This window comes from Gekko japonicus, unplaced genomic scaffold (genome assembly GCF_001447785.1).
Source record: "Gekko japonicus isolate JY-2015 unplaced genomic scaffold, Gekko_japonicus_V1.1 scaffold1280, whole genome shotgun sequence".
NCBI classification, from domain to species: Eukaryota; Metazoa; Chordata; class Lepidosauria; order Squamata; family Gekkonidae; genus Gekko; species Gekko japonicus.
The window spans coordinates 350,294-367,316 of record NW_015165276.1 but is presented as its reverse complement, the minus strand read 5'-3'; the positions used below and the strand labels follow the sequence as shown (position 1 = coordinate 367,316).

At 43.3% G+C, this 17,023-nt stretch overlaps 1 protein-coding gene across 2 annotated transcripts in view; it reads left to right on the top strand.

Annotated features, from left to right (window-relative positions):
- Positions 1 to 17,023, top strand: part of SMARCE1 (SWI/SNF related, matrix associated, actin dependent regulator of chromatin, subfamily e, member 1) — an 84,216-nt gene that overhangs the window by 50,000 nt on the left and 17,193 nt on the right. For both annotated transcript variants that reach the window (XM_015410271.1, XM_015410270.1), the window contains exon 8: positions 6,057 to 6,229. In XM_015410271.1, coding sequence (XP_015265757.1) covers positions 6,057 to 6,229 — 173 coding nt within the window. The remainder of the gene's footprint in view (positions 1 to 6,056; positions 6,230 to 17,023) is intronic.

The window sequence follows — 17,023 nt, the reverse complement described above, 5'->3', positions numbered from 1 at the left end:
TACAGCTCCCTCTTGTTCCAGAAAGCATCCCAGTGCCTAACAAACTTGAACCCTTCCCCCCTACACCATCGACACATCCACGCATTGAGACTCCTGATCTGTGCCTGTCTCTCTAGCCCTGCACGTGGAACAGGTAGCACTTCTGAGAAGGCTATCTTGGAGGTCCTGGCCTTGTGTTTCCTGCCTAGCAGCCTAAATTTCTCCTCCAGGACCTCACGACTGCATTTCCCCACATCATTGGTGCCGACATGCACCACGACCACTGGCTCCTCCCCAGCACTATCTACCAGCCTATCTAAAACACGCGTAATGTCCGCTACCTTTGCACCAGGCAGGCAAGTCACCATACGGTCAGTACGCGGGTTCACCACCCAGCTATCTACCTGCCTAAGGATCGAATCACCAACTACCAAGAGCCCCCCTCCCACCCTGCCCAGGGATGGTTCCTTGGTGCAAAAGGATACCCGCTCACCAGCTGAGGAAGAGGTCCCTTCTGAGGGCACATTCCCCTTATCCTCAGCACGGTGCCCTGTTTCTCCTTGACCCTCATGCTCCCTGACAGCAGCGGGGCTGCCAGATCCAGAGTGGGACATATCTATCAAGTCCCCGAGAGTCTTTTCTGTGCGCCTAACTAAATGTCTCTGCTTCTCCAGGTCAGCCACCTTGGCCGCAAGGGAGCAAACATGTTCCCTGAGAACCAGGAGCTCCTTGCACCGAGCACACACCCAAGACTTCTGCCCAGTGGGCAGATAGTCATACATGTGACACTCTGTGCAGAACACTGGGTAGCCCCCAACCCCCTCCTGGCATTCTGACTTCATAATTCTTTTAAAATAAGTAAATATAATTCCCCTTTTAAAACCCATTGTATTTAAGTGGTTTTTCTTGTCAAAGTCAAATTACTTTACAGGGAAGCAGGTTCTTACCTTGAAGCCCCTCGACAGACTGGGGTCAGAATCAGTGTTCCCTCTAAGCTGAGTTAGTGTGAGCTAGCTCACAGTTTTTTAGCTTCCGGCTGACACATTTTTGTCTAAGCTCAGGAAGTATGGCTCCAGAGCAAGCTAATTTATGCAGCAGACAAATCGCTTGTTCACAACTGTAATGCCGGTAGCTCACAAAGTTGAATTTTTGTTCACAAGACTTCACAGCTTAGAGGGAGCATTGGTCAGAATGTATAAAGGGTGGCCTGTCACACCATCTTGCCCATCAACTTAGATCACTTTCAGTATCTATGGTGTATGTATTTCCTCTGTCTAAGATCAAGAGGGTTGCCATGGAAAACAGGGCCTTCTGTATTGTGGTTATCTCTTCTTCAGAATACCCTCCCTGTAGACATTTAGTTCTTGCCTAATGTGCAAGATTTTAGTGCCAGGTAAAGATATTTTCATTCACCTGGGCCTTTTCCTAGTTATGTGTTTACTTCCTGTTATGATGATTTTAAGACCCCGGTCACACGGGAGGATTTGCCACGGGAGAGGGACGGATCGGGGGCGCATCAAGCAGGCACTATCATACTGTAACATCTGGGAAGCGGAGCGCACCCGTCCCTGATCCGTCCCTTCCGGGCGAAACCGCACATCAAAAAGGTAGCACCAAAACAGTACTACCTACTGGTTGACGCGCAGCACAGGCGGGCATCTGATCGCCAACGCGCCCATCTCCCCGCACCATCCGAGGCCCTATTGAACTGTGCATGCGCAACAGGCTCGCCTCCTCTCCTGTCCGTAGCTCCTCCCCCCCCCGACATCTGATCATGCCGGGGAGCAACTGCGTGGCGGCTTGGGGGATCTGTTTGATCCCGCCGCCGCAGTTCTCTTTTGTTGCGGTTCTAAAAAGCTGCACTTTAGCCGCGCCTTTCCCCCCAGGTGTGACCAGAGCCTAAGATGACTTTTATTGTTGATTTTTATATTCTTTGCTGCTTAATGTTACCAGAGATCTTGACTTGCTACTATTGTGGGCTATTTTAATTGCTGTTAATTAAGCTGTTGCTATTCTAATTTGGAGAAGTGCAATATAATTTTTAATCAATTCGCAGCTTTTATTGGAGTTTTAAATTATTGTCTTCTAGTTATTTTTGTTTTGTTTTTTCTTGTGAGTGAATATAACATAAGAGAAGCCAATGTTGGATCAGGCCAATGGCCCATCAAGTCCAACACTCTGTCACACAGTGGCCAAAAACACCAGGTGCCATCAGGAGGTCCAGCAGTGCCCCCTCCCCAAGCACCAAGAAGACAGAGCATCACTTGCCCCAGACTGAGAGTTCCTATCTATACCTAATAGCCACTGATGGCTCTCTGCTCCATATGTTTTTCCAATTCCCTCTTGAAGCCATCCATGCCCGTAGCCACCACCACCTCCTGTGGCAGTGAATTCCATGTGTTAATCACTCTTTGGAAGAAGTACTTCCTTTTATCCGTTCTAACCCGACTACTCAGAAATTTCATTGCGTGCCCACGAGTTCTTGTATTGTGAGAAAGGCAGTGCTTTGTTATTTTATTAGAAAGGACAGTTGTGCCTGTCTAAGCCTTTGGAATGTATGATTAAGACAGCAGGGTGGAAATAAATAAAATAACACTGAAAGCAGTGTGAAATAATTTAAAAATCTAATGCAGCATGTCAGCTTGGCAGTCCCATGACAAATTCTTTCCTGAGTGTTGTTGTTGTTCAGTCGCACAGTCGAGTCCGACTCTTCGCGACCCCATGGACCAGATCCCGCCAGGCCCTCCTGTCTTCCGCTGTCCTCTGAAGTTTGCTCAATTTCATGTTCGTTGCATCTATGACACTCAAAAGAATCTATTCTTCGGCGCTCGGCCTTCCTTATAGTCCAACTCTCGCAGCCATACATGACTACTGGGAATACCATTGCTTTGACCATGCGGACTTTTGTTGGCAGGGTGATGTCTCTACTTTTTATCATGCTGTTTAGGTTCGCCATCGCTTTCCTCCCAAGGAGCAGGCGTCTTTTAATTTCATGGCTGCAGTCACAGTCTGCGGTGATCTGGGATCCCAGGAACGTGAAGTCTGTCACTACTTCCACAGCTTCCCCTTCTATTTGCCAAGGAGTGATGGGGCCGGATGCCATGATCTTAGTTTTTTTGATGTTGAGCTTCAAGCCCACTTTTGCGCTCTCCTCTTTTACCCTGAGCAAGAGGCTCTTTAGGTCCTCTTCACTTTCTGCCATTAGAGTGGTATCGTCTGCATATCTGAGGTTGTTGATCTTTTCCCCAGCAATCTTAATTCCCGCTTGTGATTCATCCAGGCCAGCATTTCGCATGATGTACTCTGCATATATATTAAATAAGCAAGGCGACAATATACATCCTTGTCGTACTCCTTTTCCTATGCTGAACCAATCAGTTGTTCCGTATCCGGTTCTAACTGTCGCTTCTTGGCCCTTATACAGGTTTCTCAAGAGACATGTGAGGTGGTCTGGTACTCCCATCTCTTTAAGGACCTGCCATAGTTTGTTGTGATCCACACAGTCAAAGGCTTTAGCATAGTCAATGAAGCAGAAGTAGATGTTTTTCTGGTACCTGGTACTCTCTTGCTTTCTCCAGCGAATGTTGGCAATTTGATCTCTCGTTCCTCTACCTCTTCGAAACCCAGCTTGTACTTCTGGCAGTTCTCTATCCACGTACTGTTGAAGCCTAGCTTGTAGGATCTTGAGCATGACCTTGCTAGCATGTGCTATGAGTGCAATTGTGCGATAGTTTGAACATTCCTTGGCATTGCCCTTCTTTGGGATTGGAATGTATACTGACCTTTTCCAATCCTGTGGCCACTGTTGCGTTTTCCAAATTTGCTGGCAAATTGAGTGCAGCACTTTAACAGCATCATCTTTTAAGACTTTGAATAGCTCAGCTGGAATACCATCACCTCCACTAGCTTTGTTGTTAGTAATGCTTTCTAAGGCTCATTTAACTTCACATTCCAGGATGTCTGGCTCGAGGTCAGTGATTATACTTAACTTCACATTCCAGGATGTCTGGCTCGAGGTCAGTGATTATACCATCGTGGTTGTCAAGGACATCGAGGTCTTTCTTGTATAGTTCTTCTGTGTATTCTTGCCATCTGTTCCTAATCTCTTCTGCTTCTGTTAGGTCCCTACCGTTTTTGTCCTTTATCATGGCCAGCTTTCCTGAGTATTTGTGCTCAAACAGCAAATCTGGCCACTGTTAATATTTAAAAACATAATTTTATCAATATCAGCAACTCCCCTGTCCTCAAAACTTCTCCAAGGAGTTTCTTCCTTTACATGTTTACAGTTGTGGCCATACCATACACTGTGTTACAAAAACAAATCCTTCCTATATCCCCCTTCTAAAAAATTCAGGGTGGGGTCGCAGTGTGAATTTGATAAAAGGCACTTTCAGCTCAGTCACTTTGTTTGTCGGGTCTTGGTAGAGTTACCAAATGGTTTGAGATTTTGCAAATCGAAGGCATGACTGCAAATCTCAGTTCACCCAGAAACCCACTGAATGGCTTGAGGGAAGCCACTCTTCTCTAAGCCAGCCAGCCACCCCACCCAAATATGACAACAGTTAATAAAGCTTAATAGCTTCAGATTGTCAGAGCTGGGAAGCTAAGCAAGATCGGCCCTGGTTAGTACTTGGATGGGAGACCACCAAGGAAGACTGGGGTTGCTATGCAGAGGAAGGCAATGGCAAAACCACTGCTGTTCGTCTCTCACCTTGAAAACACCACGAGGGGTCACCAAAAGTCAGTTGCAGTTTGATGGCACTTAATTGTTATTAGAGCGCATTGCTTCCACCAGAACAGATTCATAGGGTCCAGCCTAAAGGATCTGAAATGCTTGAACTATTTTTTTGCTTAATTGTAAAAATAATCTCATTTTCCTGCCCACCAGCTTCTCAAAGTGACTAGAGGATATAAAACATTAAAATATATAATTAAACTTCTATAGAATGTTGGAAAGTAAAATAGAACTACAGATTTTTGTAATAATCAGAGAGAGAAAATTAGGGTAACATTAGGAAAAACATCCTTGCTCTAAGACTTTTTAAGCATCAAAATAAATTGACTGATGATGGTGGTTTCGAGGTTTTCAAGAGAAGCTGATGTACATATGTATTTGGTATGGAATAATAAAGTTATCCATGAATTTATATCAGAAACTGCATTTAAACAGACATAACACAATAATACTGGGCAGGAAAAATACAATCTGTAAACCAGAACACGGATATAATACAGTAACAGTCCACTGAATAAACGAACGAGAGCCATTAAAACTGAACTATTAATAAAGAATAGCTGATCATACAATACTCAAGCATTGAAAACCATCATAAACCACTATCAATCACTAATTGAGGAATTTCATTTTGAGAAGACAAGTATTCAAGTATAGGGAAGCATATAGAGGAAAAATAGGAGTGTTGAGAAGGCCTAGTCATAGTGTCCAGATTGTCTGTGAGTTTCGCCATGATATATAAGTTCCATGGTTTTTGATGCCATTGTGTGAGTGTAGGAGGCTTTGTTGATTTCCATGTTAATGCAATGGTATTTCTAGCTGCATAAAGTAGTAAAGAGACTCTTTCTTTAATTGAGTATGAGAAATGTCCATTTTCTTATTCCTTTAAATCTGTTTTCAAATGAAAGCTAATTTTTGAAGTCCCAATGCAGCATAGTGGTTACCGAGGTGGACTGGGTTCAAATTCCTGTTTGTCTTGAAGTTCACTGGGTGCTTTCAGGCCAGTCATTTGCTGTCAGCCTACTCTAGAGGAGGAAAGAACCACGTATGCTGCTCTGAGCTTGTTGGAGAATGGGCAGGATAAAAATGAAACATAGAAAGAGAACGCTTTTACAGTTTCTCAATTGTCTATTTTAAGAGTGTATTTTTGCTTAGGTTTGCTTCTAAGATTCAAGATTTCATAGTGTTTGAAATTGTCTGGTAATGGCGTGTTAGTGGCAGGTAGCGAGAGCAGGAATAGAAGGTTGAGGTCAATGTGGCCAGTCTTCCCTCTAAAGCTAAGCAATGGCAGCAGCGTGCGAGATGTTTTTATGCCTTCTCTAATTTGCTGTGTTTGTTTCAGATTACGATGATGGATTTTCTATGAAACACACAGCTACGGCCCGTTTCCAAAGAAACCACCGTTTAATCAGTGAGATCCTGAGCGAAAGCGTAGTGCCTGATGTCCGATCAGTGGTCACCACAGCACGGATGCAGGTTCTCAAACGACAGGTCCAGTCTTTAATGGTTCATCAGGTAAAAAGTTTGGATATTTGAAAGTTATCAGTATGTGTATCAGGTTTGGGTAGAACACCTTGTGTATAGGTGGGGGCTGTCTAACTATAGGGACTTGATACAAGAGTTTCCACTGCATGTTTTCTGGAAATGATGAAAGGTATTTTTATTCAGATTGGCTTTTGGTGCCCAGTTATCTGACTAGCCACTGTTGGCATCCTGATGCCGAACTAGAGATGTAAAATTTCCAGAAATTTTGACTCCACAGGGTATATGTCTACAGCATGTCCGTCTTGTCTTTAAAAGCATTTCACTCAATGTTAAGAGAAAAAATATGAGGGTTATTGTTTTTCCAGTAATCCCCCAAATTTCCGATTTTTCTGTCAGATAAATTGAAGAAAAGGGCTTGTGGGGAAAACATTTTTTCCAAATTTTTCCATTCTCCGGGGGTCCAGGAGTGGAGCAGTCCTTGACTCCTTACTCCTGGGAAAGCACCTCCCCCTTCCATAGGCAGGGCCGGCAAACTTTGATCCCAGAGGGGAGGGGCTTATCCTCTGATCCCCAGTCTTACCGGCTCTGCCTTCTGAGTAGGACGTGCTGGCTGTGCTCTGAAGAGCACGAAGATCCCAGAAGCCGGTCAGAAGAAGAAGCGGAGACCTAAAGGGCAATGGTAGAAGGTACTTACCTTCAAGCCCTAAACATATTCGATAGCTGCAGCCCTCGAATTACAATGGATCCGGTGCCAGCAGTCTTGGGAGGCCCCCAGGCAGTCGCGGCGCCAAGAGGAACACCTCGGACCCTGGTGGGAAGGCGGCGGTAAACTGCTCTCCCCCCCCATCCAGCCGCAGCGGCGTGCAGCGGTTTTGGGGACAGACGCTCAGTGAAGAGCCTGGGGAGAGCAGAGGCAAGAGAGGCGGCCGAGGGTGGTGTAGAATCTCTGTCGCCGTCCCTTTCGGCATTGGAATGGAGCCCCCTCCTTGTTCCAGATCGTGGCGAGGAGGGACGTGTCTCCTGCGCAGTCTACCCGGTCGGCTGAACCATGGTAGGACTGTATCCATTGAGAACTGACAAGGTGTGGAAGGGGAGAGAGAAAGAGGACTACCCCCCCTCCCGTTTTCTTTTCCCCGCCCTTTACTCCTTTCCTCTGGATCTGGATGGGAGGTTCTTTAAAAGGACGAATTGCTTCTGGTCCATGGGTCAGGTCTCTAGCAGGGACATTTTACAGTCCTTATTGCTGGGCCTTCGGGAAAGGGAGCAACAATAGACAGCCTACTTCTTCCCCACCTGATTCAGCTGATGTGGGTGGGGTAAGGCTCCATGGCTCTGTTAGGAGAGTGATGGTGGCTACTTTCACTTTCAGGTTCCCCTAAAATGGCTGAGAAGGCAGGGGAGAGAGAAAGAGGACTACCCCCCTCCTCCCGTTTTCTTTTCCCCGCCCTTTACTCCTTTCCTCTGGATCTGGATGGGAGGTTCTTTAAAAGGACGAATTGCTTCTGGTCCATGGGTCAGGTCTCTAGCAGGGACATTTTACAGTCCTTATTGCTGGGCCTTCGGGAAAGGGAGCAACAATAGACAGCCTACTTCTTCCCCACCCTTAGAGTATCAGCTATGGGATCCCTGTTTGCTCAAGTGGCCTACCTGTGGGCCTCAGAGCTAACGTCTGTAGACAGTGACATACCAAAAAGCCTTAAGGATGAGCTAAAACAGATAGCTCTAGCCACAGCATTTGCGGCAGAAGCCTCTTTGGATGCCATACAACTCACAGCGAGGGCTATGGCATGTTGTGCAACGGCCAGAGAAGACAGACCAGGATAGTCCCATGGGGGACATCACACAGGCCAGGCCCTCAATATCCCAGGGCAGCCAAGACTCCCAAACTAGGGGCATGGAATCCACAGAAGCCATTAACCCGGACATAATGCACTGGTTTAAAGGGGAAATGAGAAGGGAGTTCAAAGATCTAATACTGGAGACATTACAAGGCCACAAATCACAGGAGTCTCCACTGGAAAGGGGCACTAGGAATAGAGCACCTAGCGCCTCCAGATCTCCCGTGACCCCAAAACGCAATAAGCGAAAATTGGGCTTCCGGTCGGAAGGAAAATGGCGATTTGACGCATCCTGAAAGTGCTCAGGGTGACGGGGGCTCCAGAAAGCTAGTTTATCAGCCCAACGCAGCTTCTCCCAGGCAGGGGGGAAACAGGCAAGCAGCAAGACCCAAGGGGGAGTCGAGATTGGAGAGATTTGAGCCTCGGAGGAGGCTCGGATTTCTCTTTGATCTCCTTCCATGAAGCGGGCGTTGCAATTACCACTAAAGGAGCTTACCGGGCTGTGTATACAGCATAAAATCACTATTCCCGATCTCTACAACAGAAGGGGAAGGATTGACAGTAAAAGAAACAGCGTGAAACCAGTATAAACAAAGAAGGTAACGAAAGTCCATTTATCTTACCGGAGGTGACTGATGAGCGCATGGTGAAATAACCGGAGAAGAGATTGCAAATTTTGGGACCGATAGAGTGAACTTGCATGGTGTGAAAGTGGACAGTTCGAAGCAAATTTAAAGAAAAAGGCGATTGTTTGACATTCCTGTGGTCGAACTGTGATAAGAAAAAGAGACTTGCTTGTGAGATCGCAAGACTGAGGGCAAGAAACCCTGCTGTCCATAGAAAAGGTGTGGGTGAGTGAGGAGAGTCGGCTGGAGGAACGGAAGAAAGCCGGAAGTTAAAAGGGGTACCAGGCACAAGACGGAGCAAAACGTAAGAAGCGGAAGTGGACGGGGGACATCTTCAAGCAACAGACAGGAAGAGCAGCAAAGAGGGACATCTTTACCAACGGAAACCATAGAATCCGTGCGCCTGACATCTTTGGGAGGACTGAAAAGTAAATTGTTGTTTTCGGGCCGAAACAAACAAGAAGAGGATTTAAAAAGTAGCGGTTCAGCTGGGCATTAAGAGATCTATTGAACAGTGCCAGTTGGAGATGAAACAGAAGGACTGTTGGCGGGACTATAGGAGAGAGACCAGAAGTGGCCGAAAGAAGCCTGTCTACATAAGAACGGATAGCGGAGACTGGCCATTGGATGTTCTTAGGAGCAAAGGGTCACTGGATTGCCAACTGAAATTTAATATAGAGAGTGGCTTGGTGGAAATAAAGATAAGAGATAGAGAGAGAAGATCAACTGAAAAATTTGACTGTAAACTTTTTTAAATTTGAGAAGGGAATGAAATAAGGGACTATTGGAATATAAAACTGAAGGTGATTTAAGGTGGAGTTAAGGCAGAGACAAAGGGCGGCGTCGTTTTCGACACCAAGAATGGCCAAAGCTAAATACAAAGAGATACAGGCGGCTGTGGACGCAGTGGAGAAGAGAATGCTTGATGCTATTCAAGATTTGGGAAAACAGATCCAAGTCATCCAAGGAAATGTGGTTTCAGTTAAAGAATTGATGATGTCAGAAGTGGCCGAGATCAAAAAAGATGTAGGAGAAATTAAAAAAGAATTTCAAGCAGCCTCACAAAAGTCTGCAGAAATAGAGCAGAAAATTCAGGGCATCAATGCAAAAGTGGAAACAGTTGTAAAAGAAAACAAAAGAACGGGAGACAATGGGAGAATTTAGAGCTACGCAGAATTATTTAAGATTTAGGGGAATTGAAGAACTATTAAACGAAGATATTAGAGAGAGAGTAATTGATGCCATTGCTGAGTACCTCAAGGAGAAAGTGGAAGAGATTGACTACCACTTTGATTTGATTTATAGAGTGAATTCAACCTATGCACAACAAAAGAATCTGCCAAAGGATGTTATTGTTCAGCTATTGACCAAAAGGATGAGAGAAATTATCTTTAAGAAGCAATTTGTAGACCCTCTGGAGATTGATGGGAAGAAGATAATTATAATGAAAGAGCTACCCAGAGCGATAATGCAAGACAGGAGAAACTTCAAGAAGCTTACAGATAAGCTGCATCAGAGAAAACATAAGATTCAGATGGGAAATGCCGCAAGGTTTGAGCTTTGAATTCCAGGGCCAGAGACAGATGATAAAGACAACGTCGGACATGCTGAGATTTCTACATGATAATGATAGTGACTTTGGAGATAAATAAGAAGACAAGACAATGGAGTACAAATTTATATCTTGGAATGTAAACGGACTGAACTCACCTAACAAAAGAAAAATTATAAGACATTGGTTGGAGAAACAAAAATGTAATGTAAGTTGTTTGCAAGAGACTCATATTAGAAAACAAAATTCCAATTACTTGGTAGCTAAAAGGCTGGGAGAAGAATTTTACTCTTTGGCAGACACAAAAAAGAAAGGGACAGTGACATATATTAAAAAGGAATATGAACCAAAGAAGATATTCAAAGATAAAGAAGGAAGATATATTGCAGTTGAAATGAACATGCACCCAAAAAAGACTCTGATTGTTAACACTTATGCACCAAATAGAGCTAAAGAGAAATTTTTTGAGGACTTGATACAGGAATTGGACCAGGTAACTCACGAACAAATTGTTCTTCTAGTAGACTTGAATGGCACAATTAACAACAAACTAGACAGAAGCACAAAGAAACCAGATGAGAGAATAGGGAAACTCCCAAAAGCATTTTTCGAACTCGTTAAGCAAGAGAAATTAGAAGATGTTTGGCGAAAATGGAATCCCACAACGAAAGAATTTACATTTTATTCAAACAGACATGAATCTTTTTCAAGAATTGATATGATATGGGTGACTAGTGAGTTGGTATTAAAAACTAAGAAGGTGGAAATTCTACCCAAAACTAATTCGGACCACAACCCGATTTTGTGGATATCAAAAGAAGGATGGAGGAAACCAAGATGAATAAATGAAGATCTACTGGATAAGCAAGAGACAATTGATGTGATCAAGAAAGAAACTACTCAATTTTTTGAAATAAATAGGACTCCGGATATCGATATACAGACGATATGGGATGCTTACAAAGCGGTAATAAGAGGGTTACTGATATCACTCAACAGTCAAGAAAAGAAAAAGAGATTGGAACAACAGAACAAAATTATAGAAAAAATCAGAGAAAAAGAAAATGAGTTGAACAGAAGACCGGGAAAGAAGAAGCTACTTAGAGAAATCCATTTATTGCAAGAACAGCTAAATGTGATTATGAATCAAGAGATATATTGGAATTTGAAGAAATTGCAACAAAAATCCTTTGAAGGGGCGAATAAGCCTGGAAAATATCTAGCATGGCAGTTGAAGAAAAGAAGAGAAAACAAAATTATAAGCAAAATAATAGAGGAAGGTAAGGAAATCGTTGACAGTAATGGAATAAGAAGAGCTTTTTATAAGTATTACGCAAAGTTATTTACTAAAAAGTCGATTAAGAAAAGATTCAGGTTTTTTTGGATAAATTAAAAATACCTAAAATGGCTGAGGATATGAAGGAAAAATTAAGCAGTCTGATTACAAGGGAAGAGATAGAGAAAGCAATTCAAGACGCAAAATTGGGGAAAGCTCCTGGACCAGATGGTTTTACTGCAAAATACTACAAGAAATTTAAGGAAGAGCTAATCCCAATTTTTGAGCTGTTGGTGAATGAAATAAGAGAGAAAAAGAAGATACCAGAGTCATGGAAAGAAGTGACAATCTCGCTTATTCCAAAAGAGGAACAGGATTTAACAAATGTAAAAAACTATAGACCAATTTCATTGCTGAACAACGACTACAAAATTTTTACAAGGATAATTTCAGAAAGAATCAAGCTGTACTTGCAGGAAATGATTGAAGAAGAGCAAGCTGGTTTTCTACCTAACAGACAAATAAGAGACAATATAAGAGTGGTAACTGATGTAATCGAATATTATGACAAACATCCTGAAAAGGAAGTTGGATTCTTCTTTGCAGATGCAGAAAAAGCTTTTGACAACTTAAATTGGGACTTTATGTTTAGTGTGATGGAACGAACAGAAGTGGGAGATTCATTTATGAATGTAATTGAAGCCTTATATTCAGAGCAAAGAGCAACATTAGTAATAAACAATGAAGTAACAGACTACTTTAGAGTGCAAAAGGGGACAAGGCAAGGATGCCCGTTGTCCCCATTATTCTTTATATGGATTTTGGAAGTACTGCTACGACAGATAAGAGAAGATAAAGAGTTAAAAGGTCTGACAAATAAAGGATTTTCTTATAAATACAGAGCATTTGCGGATGATGTAATGTTTGTGGTAGAAGAGCCGATAAAGAATTTACCAATCTTGATGGAAAGAATAAAAGAATTTGGTGACTTGGCGGGTTTTTATCTTAACAAAAATAAGTCCAAAATAATGTGTAAGAATATGAAAGAAAAGAAGCAGGAAGAATGACAGAATCTGATACAATGTGAAGTAGTTAAACTAAATATTTGGATATCGATTTGACAATGAAAAATATTGATCTTTACAAAAACAATTATGAAAAATTATGGCCAAAAATACAAGCAGATATTAAGAAATGGGATACCTTGAACTTGTCATTGCTTGGAAGAATATCAGTGGTTAAGATGAACATATTATTTCAGTCGATACCTATTGTAAGAGGAGTAAAAAAAATTGATTTTTGGCAAAAAGAGATTTCAAAGTTCATTTGGGCAGGCAAGAAGCCAAGGATTAAGATGAAAGTCTTATGTGATGCGAAAGAAAGAGGAGGTTTTCAATTACCTAATTTTAGATTGTATCATGATGCAGTTTGTCTTGTTGGTTAAAACAATGGATTTTGTTAGAAAAAAAAAGTTGTTGGAACTAGAAGGGCATGACTGTAGATTTGGTTGGCATGCTTACTTATGGTATGAGAAAGTAAACGCTGATGGTCTTTTTAAACATCATTATATAAGAAGAACGCTTTTTGACGTTTGGACTAAATATAAAAGGTTCTTTTCAGATAAGAAACCATTGTGGATTGTACCAGCAGAAGTGATAAAGCCCTTTTCGTCGTCTAGAGGGGAGGATTGGGTTCAATATAGAGATATGTTAAAACAGACGGGAGATAAATATGAAATGAAAATGGAAGAAGATTTGGCATTTAGATATGGTTGGTTACAATATGGACAAATTTATGATGTATTTAAGAAAGATAAAAAAGATTTTGGTTTTAGGGGAAAAAACAATGAAATTGAAAATGTATGGTTTGAAGGGGGGAAACAAATTTCTAATATATATAAAGTGTTATTAACTTGGTGTACTGAGGATGAGACAGTAAAAGAGGAGATGTTAAAGTGGGCAATTAATATGAACATAGAAATATCTATGTCATCATGGGAATTTTTGTGGAAGAATGCAATGAAAATATCAACTTGTAATAATCTAAAAGAAAATTGCTATAATAATCTAAAAGAAAATTGCTTTTTTGGTGTCATATACAGATGGTATATGACACCAAAAAAGATTGCAAATATAAATTGTAATGTTTCAAACAACTGTTGGAAATGTAAAAAAGTAGAAGGCTCATTTTATCATATGTGGTGGACATGTGAAAAAGCGAGAGATTTTTGGACTGCCATTCATGCAGAAATGGAAAAGATATTGAGAAGTAGATTTAAGAAAGAACCAGAAATATTACTGTTGGGATTAAAAATGGAAGAAGTTAACAACAAGAAAAGGACATTATTGTGGTACATGATAACAGCAGCTAGAATAATTTATGCTCAGAATTGGAAATTAGATAGAATCCCAGTTGTAGAAGAATGGATTAAAAAACTGCTTTTCATGGTGGAAATGGATAAAATGACAAGAAAACTTAAAGATTTGGAGGCGGAAGAATTTTTTTGCGGACTGGAAAGATTTTAAAGACTATTTAGAGAAATATTGGGATATGAAGGACAATCTGATTTGCTTTGAGAATTATTAAGTTTGTTTAAAAAGAAAGGAAGGGACATATAATGATAAACAATGAGCATATAATGATAATAGACAAGAAACAGGTATGTTAAGATTTGAGCTGGTGGTGGGAACGCTGTTGGAAGCCTACAAAAGGGGGGGAAGTAAGGAGAAAAGGATATATATTTTGAAGTTGATATATATGAAATGTGTACTATCCTAATAAAAGTTGTTTTAAAAAAAACGCAATAAGCGAAAATTGGGCTCGAGGGAGAGGAGCCCTCTGATGGGACAGGCTGAATCTGAACTGGTGGTCTCTTCTTCTTCCTCCTCTTCTTCATCTTCTGATAAAGAAGAGGGTGAACTTTCCACAGAGGACGAAGAGATTGCAGTACCTACAGTCCAATCCAGACTTTTCCCACAGGACATTTACTCTCGCCTCCTGCCTAAAGTCTTAAGGACATTAGACCTATCCTCCAAGCCAAAGGAGGAGATGGAACAGGACTTGGAGTTTCAAAAACGGGTGAGAAAATTGATGCCTAGGGATCTTCTTCGTGGTCTCTGTGCTTCACACCAATGGGGATCTAGTGCGCCTGCGCTGGATCTGCCAGTGCCGTAGCAAGCTCTTTTAACGGATTTTCACGCCCAGCCCCTCCGGGCATGCGCAGGAGCCCCACATGCCCAGAGGGATGGGCGCGGACATCCCGCCAGTTCTTTCCTTACCACTGCGCTGAGCAGACCCTTTCTTCGAGAGGTCTGGTCGGATCGCTGTTTTTTGTCGCTTTTTAGCGATTAGCTCTTGTTTTTTCTCTCTCACTTTTACTTCAGTTTTCCTTTTTCTTGTTGTATTTAAAAAAAGGAGCGTTTTTGTTTTTTTGTCGTCTGAGGTAAAATTACCTCAGGCCTTCGGGCCATTGCCCCCCCCAAACCCTTCTTGCCTTTTAGACTGTTTAACGTCTCTCAGTCTATGGCGAGAAAGACAAAACAGTCGACGAAGTGGGGATTTTTTAATCGTTGCCGAAGTTGCGGGAGTAAATTGGCTCCTCCGGACAGTCACAAATACTGTATTTTCTGCCTGGAAGAGACCCACAATCCAGACTCCTGTGAACATTGTGCGCAATTTTCCAATCAAACTAGGAAGAATAGAGCAGCACGCTTAAAGGTTTTCCTCCTGGAAAAAGCGCTCCAACCGATGGCTGACCCGCCGGCCACTTCGTCCATAACTATGTCTTCCGCTACCGACACATCGGTGCCGAAACCGTCGACGTCGAAGGCTAAATCCATTTCCGATACCGACAGATCTAAATCTAAGGTACCAAACGTTCCTTCCACAGCGTCAACCCCTGCTAAGAAGGCCAAGAAGGCCAAGCCTGCGGTGGCGACGCACACGGTGGCTAAGGCTGTGAAGCATGCTAAGAAGGACTTGGGCTCTGTGCCAGCAGTCCCTGCTCTCCCGCCACCGTCGACTACTTCAATACCGACTGGTTCGACACCGAATGACTCGATACCGGTGAACCAGGTCGTGTCTCAGGCTACCGTACTTGTGCTGGTTTCTCCAGACCATCAGGTGGAGACAGCCTTGTCCGATGTCGACCAAATGGATCTCGTAAGTCACCAGTTGGGTGCGGAGTTTTCCCCTGGTCCAACGAGCTCATCGGCTTAGATCATCTCAGAGCCGCCCGACACCGTCGGCCGTCGGCATCGATGCTCAAGATCCAGTGCGGAGCGTCGGCCTCCCTGTTTACTGCCTGAGTCTGTCGATATCGACGCCTTTGATTGTAGGAGAGGCATGTATGCTCTTCCTTCAACTTTCTCCCCGCGACGTCCGAGGTCGAGGAGTCATTCCCCGAGGTCGTATATGCCACCTCCGATGTCTTAGGATGAGAGGCAGTTCCGTTACCTGTACGGTCCTTACCATCCTCCTGTGCCTTGGCTCAGCCATTCGGGATACACTGACTGGGACAGATACTCCTGTCGATCTTCCCACAGGTCTCGTTCCCCGAGGCGATCTAGACCATTGGCTACGGTCTCTTGTCCTCCCCAACTGGACAATGTTCCACCATCGGGAACATCTACCGTCCAACCTCTTCCTAGAAAACATATGGAGCACACACCGGCTGCACCAATCCAGCTGCCTGCCCCATCGCCTCGTCAACCTGCCCCTGCAGGTGAACCTGAATCTTAAGAACCCTCTGAGTCTGGTTCCGATACCGAACCTTCCGAGGCCCCAAAGTCGCCTGATAACTCGTCTCCCAATACCGACGTGTTTCAGAACCTTCCAATATCCCCGTCGGATAACTTGTCTACATACACCAACCTCATAAAACGAATGGCCCACGCGTTGGTATTGTCAATTGTTCAGAAGGATCCTCAATCTACGGATTCCTTATATGATATCGTCCAACTGGACACGTCCTCAGTCGTCGAACTCCCCATGTCATCCGTCTTGCTACAAGCCGCAAAAACCCCTTGGCAAAAAACGTCGTCCGCCCCTGTCTCTACTAAGAAATTAGACCATATGTATCGCATACAGCAACCTGAGGCAGAGTTTCTACTTTCCCACCCACAACCTAACTCATTAGTCGTCACCTCGTCGTCCAAGTCAAAAAAGTCACATTCAGCTCCTGCTGACAGGGAAGGTAAAAAGTTAGATGCTTTTGGCCGCCGCTTCTATTCAACAGGAGCGTTGGCTGTGAAGGTGTCAAACTATCTCGCATGTATGAATAGGTACCAGTATATCCTGTGGGAACAGATGTCTGATCTCCTGGTACATTTGCCTGAAGACAAATTGTATGCTGCCAAACTGCTGCAGAAAGAAGGCATGGTGGTCGCTAAACAGCAGTTAACTATGACCAAACACGTTTTGGAAGCCTCCTCGAAGACCATGGCTTCAGCGGTGGCACTTAGATGGCATTCATGGCTGAGCACCACTTCTCTCCCTTTCGACACTCGCTCGTTAGTCGAAGACATGCCTTTT